The sequence below is a fragment of the Quercus lobata genome, chromosome 8 (genome assembly GCF_001633185.2).
Source record: "Quercus lobata isolate SW786 chromosome 8, ValleyOak3.0 Primary Assembly, whole genome shotgun sequence".
NCBI lineage: Eukaryota > Viridiplantae > Streptophyta > Magnoliopsida > Fagales > Fagaceae > Quercus > Quercus lobata.
Genome location: NC_044911.1, coordinates 4309733 through 4329275, shown reverse-complemented (window position 1 = coordinate 4329275; position 19543 = coordinate 4309733). Strand labels below are relative to the sequence as shown.

The following is a 19543-nucleotide window of genomic DNA, read 5'->3' as shown; positions in this document are numbered from 1 at the left end:
TTTTTATTTTTATGTCTTTGATTGTTAAATATTATCATATTGCATTATAAATAATTAAAAATAGTATATAAGAATGTACTATTATTATATTACATAGAATTATTTGGATAAGTTAGTGTTTATTGTTATGTATTTTTTTTTCTCATATCATTTTATTTAACATTTAAATTCAACCACATCCCCCATATATATCATTAAATTATTTATATTTCCACTCCTTATTTAAATTAAATAAATAAAATTGTCCACATTAAGTGGAGTAATGATAGGGAAACACTCATTCTCACACCCAATGCATCAAAGGAAGAATGAAATACAAAATAAATCAAGTTAGAAACACTAAATAAAAAAAAAAAAAACTAATAATGCATATTTAATGTCATAGAATCATCATCAAATTTTGGAAAACGATAGGTTGCCAATGGAGAGAGAGAGAGAAAGAGAGATGGTATAGAAAAAAAACCAATACAAAGTAATAAAGAGTAGGTAAAGAAAAAAAAAAAACCAAATGTCAATTAGTAATCGTTGATTGGAAAACAAAGAGGTTGTTAGAAGAAGTAAAAAATAAAATAGAGATTACCGTGTGGAGAACATTAAAAATTTTACAGTGTAGTACCATAAACTGTTTAATTCACCTAAAAAATTAAATCAACAATCAACAATTAAATACAATCATAGTACTAAATTTAAATTTAAAACTAATCAAATTCCAACTATGGAAACCATATTAATCATAACTAAAAAAGAGATGTTCTCTGATAGTAGTAGAAATTGAGTAAGAAATAAAGTTAGAAAATTTAAAAATCCATTTTTTGACATTTCATTTAACCTTATTTATAATATATATAATTTTCATGCACTATTACTTTCGAAAATCTAATGAATAATGCTACCTCTCATTTATCATCTTTGTTATGCAAATCATCAGTTAGTAAATACATGATAATGGTAAGAAGCGTTACAAATGAGATCACTAAAAAAAAATATAAAATTAATTAGTCACTATCATTATGGAGTAGTACTCTATAATTTTACGCATCCAAAAAAGTGGAATATATAGAGTTTTTTTAAATGTATGTGTAAAGATTCACTATATGTGTGTGTGTGTAAAGGTAAAAAAGAAAAGAAAAGGTATATTTAAGGTTTTTGTTAACTTAAAAACTAATGAAAATTAAATGATTAATAACTAAAATTATAGTATTAATAAAATATTTAATAAGACCATCCTAAAAGAATTACCGCGCGCAACGCGCGGGTATGCGACTAGTCTTAACATAAAAGTCATCCATGAAGACCATTTGTTTTGGTAGAAATCAAAAGCAGGTAATGTTATGCATTCACTTATGAGCTGAGAAGGCTTGTATGTGCAGCCTAACTCCCAGAACTTCGCAACAGGCAAATTAATTACTGTAGCTGAATATCAATTAATTAATTATTTTTATTTTAAAATATAGCCCCAACGGTGTAATATGATTTTAATTTTAATTTTAATGATGGAGGGTGATAAAATAGTTTTAAAGTAGTTTTAGTATATTTAGGGTCTATTTGGGATCCATTTATTTTGTTGAAATTAAAAACTTTTTACAGAAAGTACTATAGATAAAGATAAAAATTAGCTGAAATAGTATAGTGGGACCTATGAATATTACCAAAAAGTGCAAGCGAAGGAGTAGTGTACCACTAGTTATAAGGTTTCGTTTTAGAGCTTATAAGGTAGAAAGTGGGGGAAGATTCTTTCGATGTGGGACTCCAAAGGATGCTGTGTAAAAGCCAAAGGCTCTAAATTAGTACATCCGAGGAAGCCACAGTCAATGTAGGCTTGATTATTCTATTTTGTTAAGTTTATTTAACATTTTTATTTTTATATCATTGTCATTATCTATTTGTCATTGATATTAATATTATAAAGATATTTAAAATTAAATTAGAAAAAAAATATTTTATACATATAAATTTTCTTTTCTTTTCAAGGCGGCCGCAGGGGTTTCATTTTGAATCAGGCCTGAAATACATGTGCAGCCGCCCGTGTTCATCCAATCATCTGTTATAGATAAACAGATTCACATTATTGCATTCCCAAATGTTTTAGGCACGATTACAAACAGAATTTATTTGATTTTCAAACTAATGGCCATGGATGGAGTTTAGACTAGTTAAAAAGCTTCTTTGATGAAGAGCCATTAAATGCCATTATGAAATCCCCATTGCTACTAAGAAGCAGTCCTAATAAACTGGTATGGATCTTAAGTAATAAAGGAGAATTCTCTGAGATTTGCTAATAGTATTTCTCAATCACACAGGTTCACACAGACGGGTGAAGATCTTGGCGGAAATTTGCAGAATTTAAAGCTTCATGAGAGTTTAGAAGAGCATGCTTCTGCATCATTCAAGAGAAATGTTTCTATTGATGAAAGCCAAGAAGTGAAGGAAGCCTCTCACGGGCCTCTTGAAGCTTAATTGTGATGTGACTGAATAATGACAGAGCTTGTATTGCCGTTTCAATATGTGATTGGGGCAATATAAAAGTTAGGTGGGTCAAGAAAATTATGTGGGTTGCACCAATAACAGTAGTTGCTCAGGCTATTCTTCTTTTGGAACATTTGGATTTCTGAAGAGATGAAATTGCAGAAAGTGATCATATATTGATGCTATAAGAACTGGAGGATAGATTGGTATTGGCAAAGGAGTTTGATATTTGTTCCTTTGTTTGGAATAATAGGAATGCAAACCAAGTAGGTCATAGTCTTAGTAATTGGGGTATGCATAGTGGCTTGTAGAGGGGAGAAAAAAACTTCTGTACTGCTGAGGACAATGGACTTCCTACTGTTTTATTGGTTTATAAATAAAGTTTTCGTTTGTGCAAACCAAAAAAAGGGTAAGTCTTATTTACAATAAAATGAAATAATTACTCAAAGTAGTTGGCGAAGCTTTTTCTCTTTACGAAATAGTCTTAATTCATTTGAATTTGGGTCAAAATCCATTAACTTATTACCCCACAATTTATCTTCAAGCTGGTATAATTGCAGTTAACTCATTTCCTTTGGATGAGAGTATTGTTGTCCCAAAAAGAATGAAATCAAATAGTTAATATTTAACAAACAGAGAAGTACTTAATCCTGCTCGTGTTACTGCACAAGTTCATTGTCATCCTCAAAAATTCAGAAGGCACCTACTGAGGGAACTTTGCACAAGTAAGAGAGCACCACCATGGTGATAGAAAAAGCAGCAGCAGCAGCGACAATAGCGCCTGTGGTTCACAGAGGCACCATTGTAGTGCTTTGAATTTTGAAGTCAAGGCCTCGTACCAAAAATCTTAAAGATATGTATAACAGTTAATTTTTTGCCGCATTCTATTTTGTCCAATAACCATATTGTTCATGGTTCATTTAAAAATAAATAAAATAAAATGTTAACCATTTCTTGGTACCAAAGTACCTGCAAAACATAACCAATCAAAAAGCAGCATAAGGTACCAAACCATGGTAATTTCTGGCTGCTCACTAATTAAAGAAAGCTATAGGTGAGAACTCATTTTTACTGGATCACAAAATTAACAGTAAAAGGCAATTTCTTCATTTGTAATTAGATTCAGTCAACTGATTCCAAGGTGAAATATGAAAAACTACAGATCATGAACCAGGATTTCACAATAATTTTTCCCACACCAAAGAGACATCAAAGCATCCATTTCCAAATCTCAGAATGATTTTTGGCTTGCAAAATTCTTCATGCCATTACATCTATACAGATCATGATCCAGGATTTCACAATAATTTTCCCCACTCCAAATAGACATCAAAACATCCATTTCCAAATCTCGGAATGCTTTATGGCTTGCAAAATTCTTCATGCCATTACATCTACACAGATCATGAACCAGGATTTCACAATAATTTTCACCACTCCAAAGAGACATCAAAGCATCCATTTCCAAATCTTGGAATGCTTTTTGGCATGCAAAATTCTTCATGCCATTACATCTACTGCACATAAAATCAAATAGATTGAAAAATAATCTCATAACAGTCAATCAATCGTCAACTACAAAAATATAAAGACACTGTTGCCCCACAAATACTTTGCAGTTCAGTTTCACTTCTACATTTGTCACTAAGAGGGAGACTATTAAATTCTGCTAGATAAGCCAAAGCCTCTGAGTTAATGTAGCAAACCATCCATAGTGATGCAATCTCTCATTTGGGAAATGTACCCCATTCCTCACAATCATCAATAAAGTCTTATTGCTTTGAATAGAATGAGTCATAGTTCATTAGAGTAACGTAACAGGTGATTATAATTAAAAAAAAAAAAAAAATGGGAAGGGAAAAGGAAGCTCTGACCCCATCCATTCTAGTTGAATTAATGCTAATATTTCAAACACCTCATCCAGAGTACCAATACCCCCTGGAAGAGCAGAACCAGCAATTTTATCAAAACTACTGCTCCTAACTGCAGCATCCACCAACCCATGCTACCTCGCAGAAAAAACCGGCACTACTGAAAAGCAATTCATGCAATTGAGAAGCATCAGGTGACAACAATAGATTATCTGCAAGTAAGATAAGTTTCTGAAGGTAGACACAGATGAAAATTTGAGGCTGTCCCTTCACCAGCTTCTTTACCTATCTTTAATCCACCCGCTGGTTTTCCCACTTGTAAAGCACCTTTTGTAGCAGCATGCATTAGTCCAGGACCAACCCCACTCCATGAAGTATTCAAAAGTTTCACAATCTGAAGACCACAAGAAAATGCTAACCACAGTCAAAAGGAAAAGTATGTTTCCAAGATGCAATTGTGGTTTTGTGCTGCCAAGTCTCAGCATTCTTTATGCATGATTATCTCAGCATGTGAAAACATGATTTAGGTACAGAAATTCACATTCATGTAAGCCAGACAATTTTTTCTCATATTTGGTGGTTCTTTTACTTTTTTTTTCTCATATTTGTCGGTTTCATCCTCAAATTGTGCAGTTCTAACATCACATACGATAGTTCTTTTCTCACATTGGGTGGTTTCCTTACTTTTTTCTCATATTTAACGGTTTCAACCTCACATTGTGCAGTTCCAATATCACATACAATAGTTTTTTCTCAAATTTGGTGGTTCCCTTACTTTTTTTTCTCACATTTGACGGTTCCAACATCACATATGATAGTTCTTTTATCACATTAGGTGGTTTCCTTACTTTTTCTCACACTTGACGGTTTCATCCTCACATTGTGCAGTTCCAACATCACATGTGACAGTTCTTTTCTTATATTAGGTGGTTCCCTTACTTTTTTCGCACACTTGACGGTTCTATCCTCACATTGTACAGTTCTAACATTACATGTGACAGTTCTTTTCTCACATTTGATGGTTCCCTTACTTTTTTCTCACATTTCACGATTTCATTCTCACATTGTGCAGTTCCAACATCACATATGATAGTTCTTTTGTCACATTTGATGGTTCCCTTACTTTTTTTTTTTTCACATTTGACGGTTCCATCCTCACATTGCGCTGTTTTAACATCACATATGGTAGTTCTTTTGTCACATTGGGTGATTCCCTTACTTTTTTCTCACAGTTGATAGTTTTATCCTCACATTGTGCAGTTCCAACATCACATGTGATAGTTCTTTTCTCACATTTGGTGGTTTTCTTACTTTTTTCTCACATTTGATGGTTTTATCCTCACATTGTGCAGTTCCAACATTACATGTGACAGTTCCTTTGTCACATTCGGTAGTTCTCTTACTTTTTTCTCACATTTAACAATTTCATCCTCACATTGTACAGTTCCAATATCACATGTGAAAGTTTTTTTGTCACATTCAGTGGTTCCCTTTTTTTTTCTTATATTTGACGGTTTCATCCTCACATTGTGTAATTCCAACATCACATGTGACAGTTCTTTTGTCACATTTGGTGGTTCCCTTACTTTTTTCTCACTTTTGATGGTTCCATCCTCACATTGTGTAGTTCCAACGTCACATGTGACTTTTTTTTTTCCCCATATTTGGTGGTTCCTTTATTTTTTTTTTCTCACATTTAATGATTCATTCCTCACATTGTGCAGTTCCAACATTATACGTGACAGTTTTTTAGTCACATTCAATGGTTCTTTAGTCATCAATCAAGGCTACTACACCAAGTTTTATGTTTTTTAGGCATCTTCATTAGATTTGACTTTAATATTGTGAATTTTATCTAGGTTCATGTGATTTAGGAGATTGGAATCTCATAAATTGAAATTTAATTGTTTATTGATTATTTGGGGGGATTGGAATCCTAATTTTTATTTAAATTTTTGTTTAATTGATATTTTCAATTTCGTAATTGAATGTTTTGTATCAAGGATAGGGATTTATGAGATTAGAATCCTATGTGCAACATTCATTATTTGTGTTGAGAGTTAGATACTTTTCACATTCACCAAACTTAATAATAGGTATCTTATGCTTTCTTTCTTTGTGAAAAAATTCAAACCCATTCCATGTGTTTGTCTTGTGCAAGGTTACTAAGGCAACATTGTATAAGTAGTAGCTTAAATTTTTATTTCATTGTTAGAATTTTTTTTCCCATTTGCTTTGATTGTAGAAAATAAACAAAGATTAATTAATAATTCATATTCAATAGTTTTTCCATGTATCGTCACATTCTTATTTCATATTTGTACTTTTGTCACATTCAATGTTTCTAATTTTTTTACTCACATTTGACAATTCCATCGTCACATTAAGCCATACCAACATTACATATGAGCATAGTCAACCCAACCCCACCAAATTACCTAATAATCGATGAATATATATAACAAAAATACTCCTAAAATCTCTAAAATTTTCAAAATACCCTTAAATATACTAAAATTACCAAAACACATCCTAACACTTTAAAATTTCCAAAATAACCCCAAAACCCTCAAAAATTATTGGAATATCCTAAAAACCTAAAAAAATGACCAAAATGACCCTAAAACCTAAAAAATGACTTAAATACCCTATAAACCTAAAAAATAATTGAAATACCCTTAGATACTAAAAAAATGTCCTAAATGACCATAAAACCAACAAAATGACTAAAATGACCTTGTAACTTAAAAAGTGACAATAATGCCCTTAAAACCTAAAAAACGATAGTAATGCACTTAAACCTAAAAAATGATTGAAATACCCATAGAACCTTAAAAATGACCCAAATGACCCTAAAACCTTGAATAAATTTCAAAAATACCCTTAAAACCTATAAAATGACCAAAATACCTCATAAAACTTAAAAATGACAAAAATACTCTCGAAACCCTCAACAATTACCGGAATACATTTAGAACCTTAAAAATGATCAAAATACCTTTAGAACCTAAAAAAAAATGATCAAAATACCCTTAGGACCTAAAAAATGACCGAATTACCCTAAAATCACACCAACATTACATATGACTGTACTATTGTTACATTTGATGATTCCCCTATGTTTTGGTCACATTGGATGGTTCCAACATTAAATTGGTGGTACTAATATCACATGATAGTACCATGACCACATTTGGTAGTCCCTTTTTTTTGTCACATTAGATAGTACTAACATCAAAATGTTTAGTACCAATGTCATATTTGGTAGTTCATTTATTTATTTTTAGTCACATTGGATGGTACCAACACGATATTCTCTCTCTCTCACATATGTCCTTCTAGCCATCTTTGCATTTGAGATATTTTACAATTTTTTGAAAAAAATAAATTTCATATTTTGATTAAAAAAAAATTGAATTATATAAAAAGTCTAAGTATGTCCGTCACTCTTACACTCCACCTCTCCAAGTAACTCTTTGGAATTGGTGGTTGTTCATCAATTTTAATAAAACTCATGACAATGATTTTATATAAATTCCAAATATCACCATTAATATCTCAGAGTTAGAGAAATGTTTTAGATTATTTATTTTTTATAATGAAATTAAAGGGAAAATGGATCAAAGAACATCATTCTATGCCAGAATAGAAAAAATCCTTTAGCAAACACGATAAATTAAATAAAAATGATATAGAAGATAATTCATGACCTCGCACAACTTGTAAGCTCAATGCGCTTTGATGGTCATTTGAATTAATCTATGTGTGGCAAATGGAAAACTTGATCTACAAGTGGTCATTGGAATCCATTATTTCAATTTTGCATAAAGTTGCAGTTTTTCTAAGGGGAACACATAGGCCACGTCTTTTTTTTTTTTTTTTTTTTTTTTTGAGAATCTAGGTCAAAAGGCCCTTGTTTTATTCATTGATGAAATAAATTACAAAGCATCTCTAATATAGAGGAGCTATATCATCAAGAATAGACTCAAACCAAACCGGTAGCTCATTGCCTAACTTAGCACTTTTGGCAAGAAAATGGGCAAAGGAGTTGCCTAAGCGTTGGACATGGGTAAAGTTACAGACTCGAAAACCAGAAGCAATAAACAAAACATCTTGGATAACATGGACATACTCTGGATGAGAGACATTCCTAGCCAACAACGATTTGATAATTATCACCATCAGATTTACAATTCAGACAGCAAGCATACTTAATCACACCTCTACACAATAAGTTATGTAGAGTTGGTAAAGCCTCACTAGTTGCTCTCCAAATCAGGTGCTTCACCTTGTAAGGAGCTTGTAGATGCCATATCTCCTTCCATAACTATGTACTCCTTTACCCTGATGAGCAGCTTAGCATCGAATTTTTGTCATTCAATGCTAGCAATTTATAGGCTAACCGAGTGATGTATTCGCCATGGTTTAAGGGTAACCACACCTGTTTGTCCTATGATTCATAAACACTAAGAGGTATCCCTTTTCTAATCTTTGCTTCATGAGGTAGAAAATTATTGTCAATTAACTCTACCTTCCACTCATGCTTGTCATGTCTTTAAAAGTGATAAAATCAAAGCTAAAATCAAAATTGACCACATGAGACTTTGAAATGTTGTTCAATGTTTTAATTGTTGAACAACTACAATTAAATAACAAGACATGAAATAGCTAAAACTAGCAATATTTTGAATAACTAATTAAAAGTACTCAACATCCTTGGACTACATTGTCTTTTCTCTTAGAAATAATTTTATAAACAAAAAGATAACTTGATTATCTCTCCCTCTTATCTATTTTTGCTCCAGTGCACTATCTGCATCTCTCTGGTAAGGGGGGAAAAGAAGAAACAAGTAAAAATAGTCAAATTTATAAAGAAATAAAACCATAATCAAAACCTGTCAGACTAATTCTTCCTATTTATTCTTGAGCTATTATTTGCTACTCCTTGGAAACCCTAAATAACATGATAATAATTCTAAATTAACTACAAGGCTTTTTCATTTTCTCTGCTTTTAAACCCTTGTGTATTTTTAACAGTTGGGGTTTCCAAGGAGTAGCATATAACAGCTCAAGAATAAATGAGGCTAAAAAGGAAACAAAGAATAAGGAACAAGTACTCAGTCAAGCACAAAATGAGGCCGAAAAGGAAACAATGAATAAATTATTCATATTGATAAGCTGAGTTATCTTGATAGGAAAAATGAAATGGTTATATATAAGCTGAGTTATTAAAATTAGATATTACTTTAAAAAACATGTTATAAGTGTTTGGACCCATTTACAGAAGCAATACACAAAGTAAGCAAATAATTAAACTTATTTAATAAACCCATCAATAAAGGATTAGTCTCTGGTTACACCACTGGATTAGGAGTAGGTTTTAGTAATAACTTATAAATGGGGTAGAATTTTTTATCAAGGAACTTATTTCATTCCAATTAGGATAGTTTCAAATTTAACCCACCAAAACAAAGCTATTGAATGGTATGTTTCACAAGGTTTTCAGTTCAATACCATTAGGATAGTTTCAAAAGCAAATGAATGGTAATGGCTACAATTTTTTCACAACTGTAATAGTCACCCCTCTACTCCCTCACAACTTTCCCTGCTCCTTGACTCAAGCTAAGGCATACTTTACAGCTAGCATTTCAGTAGATAGTTAGAAATTCCTCCATTTCTCAATATCAAGACAGATAAACAAGTTCATAATCTACTGCATTTCACAAATCAACCCCTAAAGGTCTTCTATCACTATTGCTTAATTAATTTAACTTAAAACACACACACACACACACACACACACACACACACACACACACACACACACACACATTTTTTCCTGGTGACATTAGCATAGTTCCATAGATAAATGTCATCCAAATACCCCCAACAAACCACATGGTTAGGTAGGACAAAATATAAGCAAAACTAGCTTTCTGTATGAAAAATGAAACAAAAAGGAAAAGGGCCAAACCATAAGTGAAGAACGGCTCTTTATGTAGTCTCACTTTACCTTAAACCCCAATATTCACTGTCAATGATTCATTTCTTAACTCAATCATCGATCAAATGGGCATCTAATAATCCACAATTCAGAGCCAACAAATTATTACTATTTACTCGTGCAAACAAAAGGCATAACCAAATTCTAGAGACAAAAACAAAACAAAACAAATTTTCAATTTGAATTAAGATAAGGAAAAACAAAACATACCCAGAATTGAAATGATACTGAAAAAGCTAAAAATACCCAAAAATTTAGAGTCAAAATGAGAAAGAAAAAAAAAGAAAAAAGAAAAGAAAAAAAAGAAAAGAGAGACCCAATATCGAATACAAATTGATAAGACTAAAAAAATATTAAGAGTAAAGAGAACTGAAGAAATCTCACAGGTCGATGATAGAGATCCATTTGAGAGTGGAGTAGACAAAATCTAGGTCATTAGGTTTGAATGAGTTATGGATGAAGCACAAGACCCGAGAGAATGAGTCATTCTCTCTCTTGGGCCATTAGTGGTGGAAGCCAAGCATTGCAGAGATGCATCGTTTAGTATTTTGAAGTGAAAGAAGGAATGCCCATTAGGTTTTCAGTTTGAGAGAGAAGACGCGAGAGAGAGAACACTAGTTTGTTTGTCTGTGTATTCTTGCTTTTTTATATTACCTACTTAACCAGTAACTAGTTTTTCATTAAAAATAAATAAACAGTCAGGATTCAAATGTGCAAAATCTATGGCTAAAGAGGGTACCGTTCCCTCCTAAAAATACCGGGGGTACGATAGAATGACCCAATATATTATGAGATATTAAAAATTGGTTTAATAGCTTTACTACATATTTGTAGCCTTCTTAAGGTGAGATTATTATTTTTTTAAATCATGAAACCAAAAATAAATGCAAAATAGTAACGGGACCATGAAAATCAACTAATTTGTGTTGTATTCATATATTTCATACTATGAAGTAAAAGTATACTCAACTCTCTGATTGTCTTTCACTCATCGATAGTGCGACGTTAAGACATAGTGTGGGCAAGTATATATGCATGTGTCTTATAGATGATTTAAAATTAAACCATGGTAGAATATGACTTTACATTGCGCACCAAATATTCTCTCTACTTATATACCAAAAACAAAAACTAACTAACAAAATTACCTAAACCTAAATCATATTTAAGCCCCTAATTTAAAAAAGAAAAAACGATTACCCGTAGGGGTTTCGGTGTCTTGATGGTGGTGGGAGGCTAATATAATGGAGGTGGTGGGAGGCTAATATAATTTAAAAAAGAAAAAACGATTACCCGTAGGGGTTTCGGTGTCTTGATGGTGGTGGGAGGCTAATATAATGGAGGTGGTGACCCCTCAGATTCCTCCTTCTCTCTCTTTCAAATGTTTTGTTAATCTCAGGTATTTTATTTTGGTAATATATAGTAAAATAGTGCCTTTTATTTAACAAAAATTAACAAAATCTATCATAAAACCCTTCATTGTATTTTTTAAAATTGTTACATAAAAATGAAAGAATATATTTACTACCAAACAGGCCTATATATTTTTCAAGTTTGTAAAATATAAAGTTAATAAGAGATGGATAATTATTTATTATATAAAATGATAGTTTGGATTTTCTCTATTTTGAGATATTTTGCACTTTTAAATTATTTACTCGATAGAGGTTATGATCTATAATAAATGATAGTCAATTAACTCAAAGTTTGGCATTCATGTTAAAAAATTTAAATTTTGGCGTTCATATTAAAAATAAACAGCGCGTGTAATTCAATAAAAAGATTTGCAATGTATTAATTCAACAAAATATATATATATATATATATATATATATATATTTATATAAATGGGATTTGAGACAAAAAAAAAAAAAAAAAAAATTTGAGGACAATACCTTTTTGATTTCAATATTTTGATCTTATTTAAAATTTAGTCTTTAAGTTTTTATGACTTCATTTTGGTCTATATATTTTTTAAACTTCTTGTCATTTTGGTCTTTTTATCATCTCATTTACAAAAAATGCCTAAGTAATAAATGAATTACTACTAGTTTAATTTTTTTTTTTTAATGTGAAATGCTGTCAGGATCAAAATATTGGTAAGTTTAAAAATATAAGAACCATAATAAAATTATTAAAAAATTGAGAACCCAATTTAAAACATGACCAAAATAGAGGCAAAAAAGGTATTTTCAACCCAAAAAAAGAAAAAAGAAAAAAAGAAACAAAAAGGGCAAATCTGAAATCTCATAGAAGCCGGTGGCACTCTCCGAAGTCAACAATCGGTATGTTTGGCATTGAACGGTTAATGCGAAAAGCAAAAGCTGCACTTTCCTTTTGAAATTCCCAAAAAAAAAAAAAAAAAAAAAAAAAAAAAAAAAAATAGAGGAAGGACGTTCCATCCCTCGCTAGCAGTAGCAGAGTAGTAGTGAAGGACGTTCCACATTCAAGCTATTATGCGGTGGAATTGGTTCGCGTCATATCATTTCTTTTTTAAAAGAATAGAGGAAAGAAAGCAAAGAGAGGAAAGAGAGAGATTGTTTTATGAGAATGGAAGCAAGTTAGTTGAGAAGCTGATTGCCTCTTGCAATGCCAAGCCTATTCCCATCCGTACCTTCTCCGCTCAACAGCTCCGCCAAGCAACCAACAACTTTTCTTCTGAAAAGCTGGTAATGGGGTTCTCTATTTGGTACAAGGGTTCTCTTGAAGGACGATTTGTTGTCATTAAGGGTTCTTTTGTTCGCAATGCCAAGCCTATTCCCATCCGTACCTTCTCCCCTCAACAACTCCGCCAAGCAACCAACAATTATCCTTCTCAACATCTGGGAATTTATTGGTACAAAGGTTCTCTTGAAGGACGAATTGTTCTCATTAAGCGTTTAGATAATTTGGCCTACATAGCCATCAATGATTTAGTGATTTCTGCACAAATGAGTGGTCACAGCAATGTATTAAAGCCCATAGGTTGTTGTCTCCACACTCGAATTCCCATGTTGGTGTTTGAATTTGCCGCCAATGGTTTACTTGCAGATCGAATTTATGTCTCCCGTGTTACTGAACTGCAACATGAGCCGATGGTGTGGGAGAAAAGGTTAAAGATTGCAAGGCAGATTGCTCATACTCTTTCTTATTTCCATACTGCCTTCCCTAGACCTGTCATCCACATGGGTATCTTCATGCACAGTATCTTCTTAGATGAACATGATGTTCCCAAATTGTCCCACTTTCATTTTTCTGTATCAATTCCCGAAGGTGAAGCTGACGTGGACGCTCCTTTTCGTTCAATATTCTGCGCCCCGGAGTTTGAAGCAACAGGCAAGGCAACTGAGAAAGCTGATGTATATGCTTTTGGTCGGATTCTTCTTGAACTTTTAACTGGAGAGGATTCTCTTAATATAACCCGATTTACAATTGATAAAGATTCTACTTTAGTAGCATACCTACATAACCGTGCACAAGGTAGTTGCATAAACGAGATTATGGACCCTGCAATCTTGGCTGAAGATGGGGATGGAGGTGCTAGTTTACAGCATCAATTACAAGCTGTGGTGGACCTTGGCTTGACATGTACAGAGGAAGATCCACAAAGAAGGCCAACTATGGTAGATGTCACCAAACAACTCAGGCGGATTGAGAGGTTCGTTCCATCACTAATTATTTACATAAACAGATTCACATTATTGCATATCCAAATGATTTAGGCATGACAACAAACAAAATTTACTCACTTGATTTTCAAACAAATGGCCATGGATGGAATTTAGAAATGTTAAAAATGCTAATTTGATGGAGAGCCATTTAATGACATTATTAAATCCCCATTGCTACTAAGAAGCAGGCCTAATAAACTGGTATGCATCTTAAGTAATAAAGGAGAATTCTAAATGAGATCAGCTAGTGGTATTTCGCAATCACACAGGTTCACACAAACGGGTGAAGAGCTTGGGGGAAATTTGCAGAATTTAAAGCTTCTTGAGAGTGTTGAAGAGCATGCTTCTGCATCATTGAAAAGGAATGCTTCTAGTGATGAAATCCAAGCAGTGAACAAAGCCTCTGAAAGGCCTCTTGAAGTTTGATTGTGATGCAACTGAATGATGACAGAGCTTGTATGGCAGTTTTAACCTGTAATTGGGAAGTTATCATTATGGCAAACCCTTAAGGTATGTATTGATGCTATAAGAACTGGAGGATAGGTTGTTATTGGCAAAGGGGTTTGATAATTGTTCTTTTGTTTGAATAAAAGGAATGCAAACTAAGTAGTTCATGGTCTTAGTAACTGGCTATGTATAGTGGTTTGTTGGGGGAAAAAAAGACTTCTGTACTGTTTAATTGGTTTGTAAATTTTCTTTTTCTAGATTATATATGATTTCTCAATTTAGTTTGGCAAACCTTTTGATGGAACTCTGCTGGAGAAATATAGTTGCATAGGGCTGCTTGAACTTTGTACAGTAGTGGAGAGATACATCAAAAAAAAAACTCTAGGTCACACACTCACACTAACTCATTTAACGTGCAAAAACTCTAATCCAATTGCCCAGGGTATCAATCTATGCTAAGAAAGATATTTGGCATTGTAAACATATCTAGATGCCTTATCCCACAATCACAAAGGATTGTCACAATAGGACCAATACAGTTTGTCAAAAAAGCAAGTGTTGTTGGTTCAAACACTAGGCCCCCTGATGATGGAGGATTGAGAAATCAAGTGATGTTCGAGAATAAAAAAATAAATTTCCAAGCAATTCCTTTTCAAAAAAATAAAATTTCCAGGCAATTGCTTTCCAATTAAGCTTCAAGAGGCCTCTGGAAGGCCTCCTAAAGCTTAATTGTGATGCAATTGAGTGATTACAGAGCTTCTATGCTGTTTAGTTGGCTTGTAAATTTCAATTATGATGCAAGTAAAATGGAATTTTGTTAATGAATTATAACATGTGGTAACAATAATATTCTCAATGTTGAAGACTTCAACTAGCTTTCGCTAATTGATTCATAACAATGGAAATCTGGAATGGTATGCTCATTTAGACAAGCAAAGCATTGTGTCCTTTTATCCTTTCAATATAATTTACATTTTATGAATAAGAGGAGAGTGGGACTGGTTAATCATGCAATAGATTCACATTATTGCATGTCCAAGTGTTTTAAGCATGTCAACAGGCATAACTACTTAGTTGATTTCAGAATATTTCCTGATTCACGACGTCTCAAAGGTTGTCATTCAAGAACTGAGTTGATTTCAAAAGGCTTCAAGCAAGATTAGTATACATTGTACAATGTATATATCCTTCTGGTAAGCTGGAACTTAGTCTGGCAGATTTATTTCCACCTGACAGTGGTTTTAATTGTTGATGAGAATTTGGGTAGGAAAAAACATATACACTATTGCCCCACAATTGATCATAATAACTGGTATATCTGCATTAACTCATTCCATTTCTCTTGGAAAAATGATATCAATCATCCCGGGATACAGCTCTGAAAGAAAATACATATTGATGTCCCAAAAATAATGAACCAAAAATTGTCAACATGAAGATTATTTTTGGTTTTCTGGATTTATGTCAACATGTCAACGTGAGGGAAGCATCACAAGAGCAATGTTTCTTGCTTACATGCATGTGCTGGGCTATAGTTGGCAGTATATTACACAAAAATGTCAGATCTTCTGTTAATATATGGTTGTTTGCAAAGCTTATTCTGAATTATGCTTGAACTTCCTGTCAAATTGGAGACTTTTATGTCCTAGGCAGAGTTTATAATTGTTTCAATAACCCATTTCCAAATATTTGTTACTAATTCATGTCCCTGTAGTTCATTTAGTGGGTTTAGTAGATTGACCATAAATCATTCAGCTTTGTTTGCACATACACCTTACATTAGGATGAATGGAACTCCAGGTGTATGAGCTTGGTCCTTCGAAGTTGATAACTACCTGATGTTCATAACACTAATGTATTTTCTGAATTTGTTTCTTGTGTCTTGGGGTCACATGTGATTCTCGTGTGATTAATCATTGACGGGGTTATCTTTTCACAAGGACAATTTGTTTCATCCATTGCTGTGCTTTTTCGCTTGCACTTTTTCCTAAGCAATTAAATGAATTATACATAATTTACTATATATGTATATGTTGCTGAGAAACTGTGGGAAAGAAGAGGAAAGTTTTCGTATTTTTTTTATATTGGGTTTTCTGGATTTATGTCTACATGTCTTGACGTAATTGTTTAATTATGCTATTGTGTTATAAGTGTAGTATTTCATTTGAAAATTGTTGGTTTCACTATGCTCTTTTTTTTTTTTTTTTTAACACTAACACGCCACAACCAAAGCTACATGCAACAGTTAGTTTCACTATGCATGGTTTTTGGTGATGGCATTGCAATTGGATGTGTTAGTGTATAGTTGTTGATACGCAGGGCTTGTGATTTGGATTTGGATTTGTGGGTCTTGTTGATTTTTGTTGGTGGAGTTATGATTTTGGTGTTGCATGAATATTTGGAATTGGGCATGTCTTGTATTGTGTGATTTCTCAGTTCTAGACTGCATTGTGCTAAAGTTTTTCTTTTTAACCCATCAGTGTTAAATTGGGTATGTGTGGGCATTAGAGGTTTAACAAAGAAATGTATTTAGTATTTGACTTTGTCTCAGGAGCTGTCTGCACATTTCAAATTGCAGAAAAGTTTTGTTCTGAAAAGAAATGTAGAGAAGCTGAAATACTTTAAGGGGTTTTCTTTAGACATTAGAGTTGAAGAGATTAAATTGTTGTATTAGAAAGATGACCATCTCTAATGTTTCAAAAATTTCTTTTACTTAGCCAATAAAAGAATTTCTTATCTATTGATATAGCTAAATCATGGAACCTGGGAAAAAAAATAGGGACCTGAAATCAGAAGTTATATTTTACTTAAAATTTATGAAGGGAATGAGTATATGCCTAAAAAGTTGTTTTAGTTGTTGTCATGAAAAAGAAATTGAGAATATGTGGCCTACTGATTTGATATCTTCATTCCCGATGTTATTATGTTTATTTGATGGGAATAACTATAAAACTGTTAAATGAGTTTCCATTCTAATGAACATGGGTGAATATAGTTAGCTGAGGATTAAGTTGTTAGTGTGAGGGAAACATCACAAAAGCAATGTTTCTTACTTACATGTATGCACTGAGCTATAGGTGGCACTATATTACACATAAATGTCAGATCATTTGTTAATATATGGTTATTTGCAATGCAATTATGCTTAAGTTTCCTGTCAAAGTGGAGACTGTTATGTCCCCGGAAGAGTTTATTATTGTTTCAATGGGCCATTTCCACGTAACTTTTTACTAACTCATTTCCTGTAGTTCATTTAGTGGGTTTAGTAGATTGACCATAAATTAGACTCAGTGATCTTTAAGCTTTTTTGCGCATACATCTTACATTAGGATGATTGGAACTCCATGTGAATGAGCTTGGTCCTTTGAAGTTTATAACTATCTAATGTTCATAACTCTAATGTATGTTTCTGAATTTGTTTGTTGTGCCTTGAGATCACACATGATGATTATTATGTGATTAATCATTGATGGGCTAATTTTTCACAAGGACAATTTGTTTCATCCATTCCTGTGCTTTTTCGCTTTCACTGTTTCCTAAGCAATTAAATGAATTATACAGTCGAACATTATTTACTATATATGTATATGTTGTTGCCCATTTATTTTTTTTATGTTGATATGGTTATGCAGTCTCTGTCTTTCCATCTTTTAGAAGACATAGTAAAGAATATGAGTAATTATTCAGTAGAGAATGCTATGAGTAGAGGATTCAGCGAGTATAGAACGTAATGCCTTTCATGTGGCACTTGATAAATTTGGAGTCTTTGTAGTCTTTGAATTGCTCTAATTTGAAGTTGAGTTTGATATGTCTTAATTGTTAAAATCTCATTTATCCTGTTTACATTGAAGAATAGTAAATGTTAAGTTTCTTTCTTTGGCGTAAGTATTGTTCATTTTGATGGGAGTAATATGCAGCCTTCTCACAGGCCATACTTGATGAATTGACATGTAACTAATTGGTGGACTGTTTGTGGTCTGCAAGAGTGGAAGGTGTAACATCTATCACTGTCTCAAGGAACAATGTCTTTAGTTGTGTCATTACTTGTTACATCATTAGTAATTATCATATTGGAGAGAGTGTTTTCATCTTGTTATAATATCCCTTGTAGTTTGTATTCACAGATTGATTTCGTAGTTTAGCCTTATGTGTTAGTGTAATAGTGAGTAGATGTGATGGTAATTGTGATCTTGATGAATATGTTCTTTCACTTCTCGGTGACCTGTTTTTGTGACTGATTAAATTTTTTAAAAAAGGGGCTTGTGTTGGTGTCATCGGCATTAATTTCTCTAAATTTTTTTAGGTGTCTCTTATTGTGCTTACATTAATCTATGTCCTTTATATGCATCAGACACTGATGGATTCGTGATTCCAAGCCTGGAAATAGGAGACTTAGATCGGAGTAAAACTGATGTTTCAGAAGTAGAAGCCTCAAAACCTCCTTGTCCAAAGGTCAGTCTCAAGAATCCTACACTATTCATTACAAAAGAAAAGGAAAAAAAAAAATAGTCTGTAGATTATGGGACTACTTATGCATTTAAGTCTGTATTTTAAAATCTGTGTTTTTTTTTCACTTTTGCAAGCCAAAAAAGAAGAGAATATCTACCTATGTCCACACGGAGCACCTCCTTCACAGTCAAAGCAGCAAGACCCAAATTCTGCTGGTCGTAAGCAGCGGTTCAAGCAAAAATTGAAGGAAGCAGATGAGAGGACCAGTGGGACAGGTCGGGAGAATAAGTTAGAGAGTCTCAGAGAACTTGTGGGTGGTGGCAAAGCCACCGGCAACATGACAAAGGGCTCTACCAGGGATTGGCTAGACCCACATTGTCATGAGTCTCAGTTTGAGAAGTGGAATCCCCAGTGAGTGGAATATTTGAGAGCTTTTTAAACTTGGCACACTGGGTTATCTTTGGAGACTGAATTTATAAAAGGTTATGTATTTTGCAATAAATTTTCAACCAGGCCTTTGAGATTTGCTTTTGCTGCGAAAGATTCTTTCAGTAGCATTTCCGATGTTTGGGTTGTATTTGCTGCAGTTGGTGTTTGGCCCTTCTCTTATTTTGTGCTCCTTCCACTTTGAGTTTCGGTCACTGTTGGATCTTTAA

At 33.0% G+C, this 19543-nt stretch overlaps 1 protein-coding gene across 3 annotated transcripts; it reads left to right on the top strand.

Annotated features, from left to right (window-relative positions):
* The first annotated feature begins 12727 nt into the window (after window positions 1-12727).
* Window positions 12728-19518, top strand: LOC115955991 (non-functional pseudokinase ZED1-like). Of its 3 annotated transcripts, XR_004084239.1 has the most exons (5): window positions 12728-13978; window positions 14261-14501; window positions 15523-15631; window positions 18790-18890; window positions 19022-19518. XR_004084239.1 is itself a non-coding variant. In XM_031074429.1 (2 exons), exons 1-2 carry the CDS (start codon window positions 12798-12800, stop codon window positions 14415-14417), a joined length of 1338 nt encoding a protein of 445 aa, XP_030930289.1. In that variant the 5' UTR covers window positions 12728-12797; the 3' UTR covers window positions 14418-14729. The 3 variants fall into 3 exon arrangements, 1 of the variants encoding a protein (XP_030930289.1); XR_004084238.1 differs by lacking the exon at window positions 15523-15631; XM_031074429.1 differs by lacking the exons at window positions 15523-15631; window positions 18790-18890; window positions 19022-19518 and having other exon boundaries at window positions 14261-14729.
* The last annotated feature ends 25 nt before the right edge of the window (window positions 19519-19543 follow it).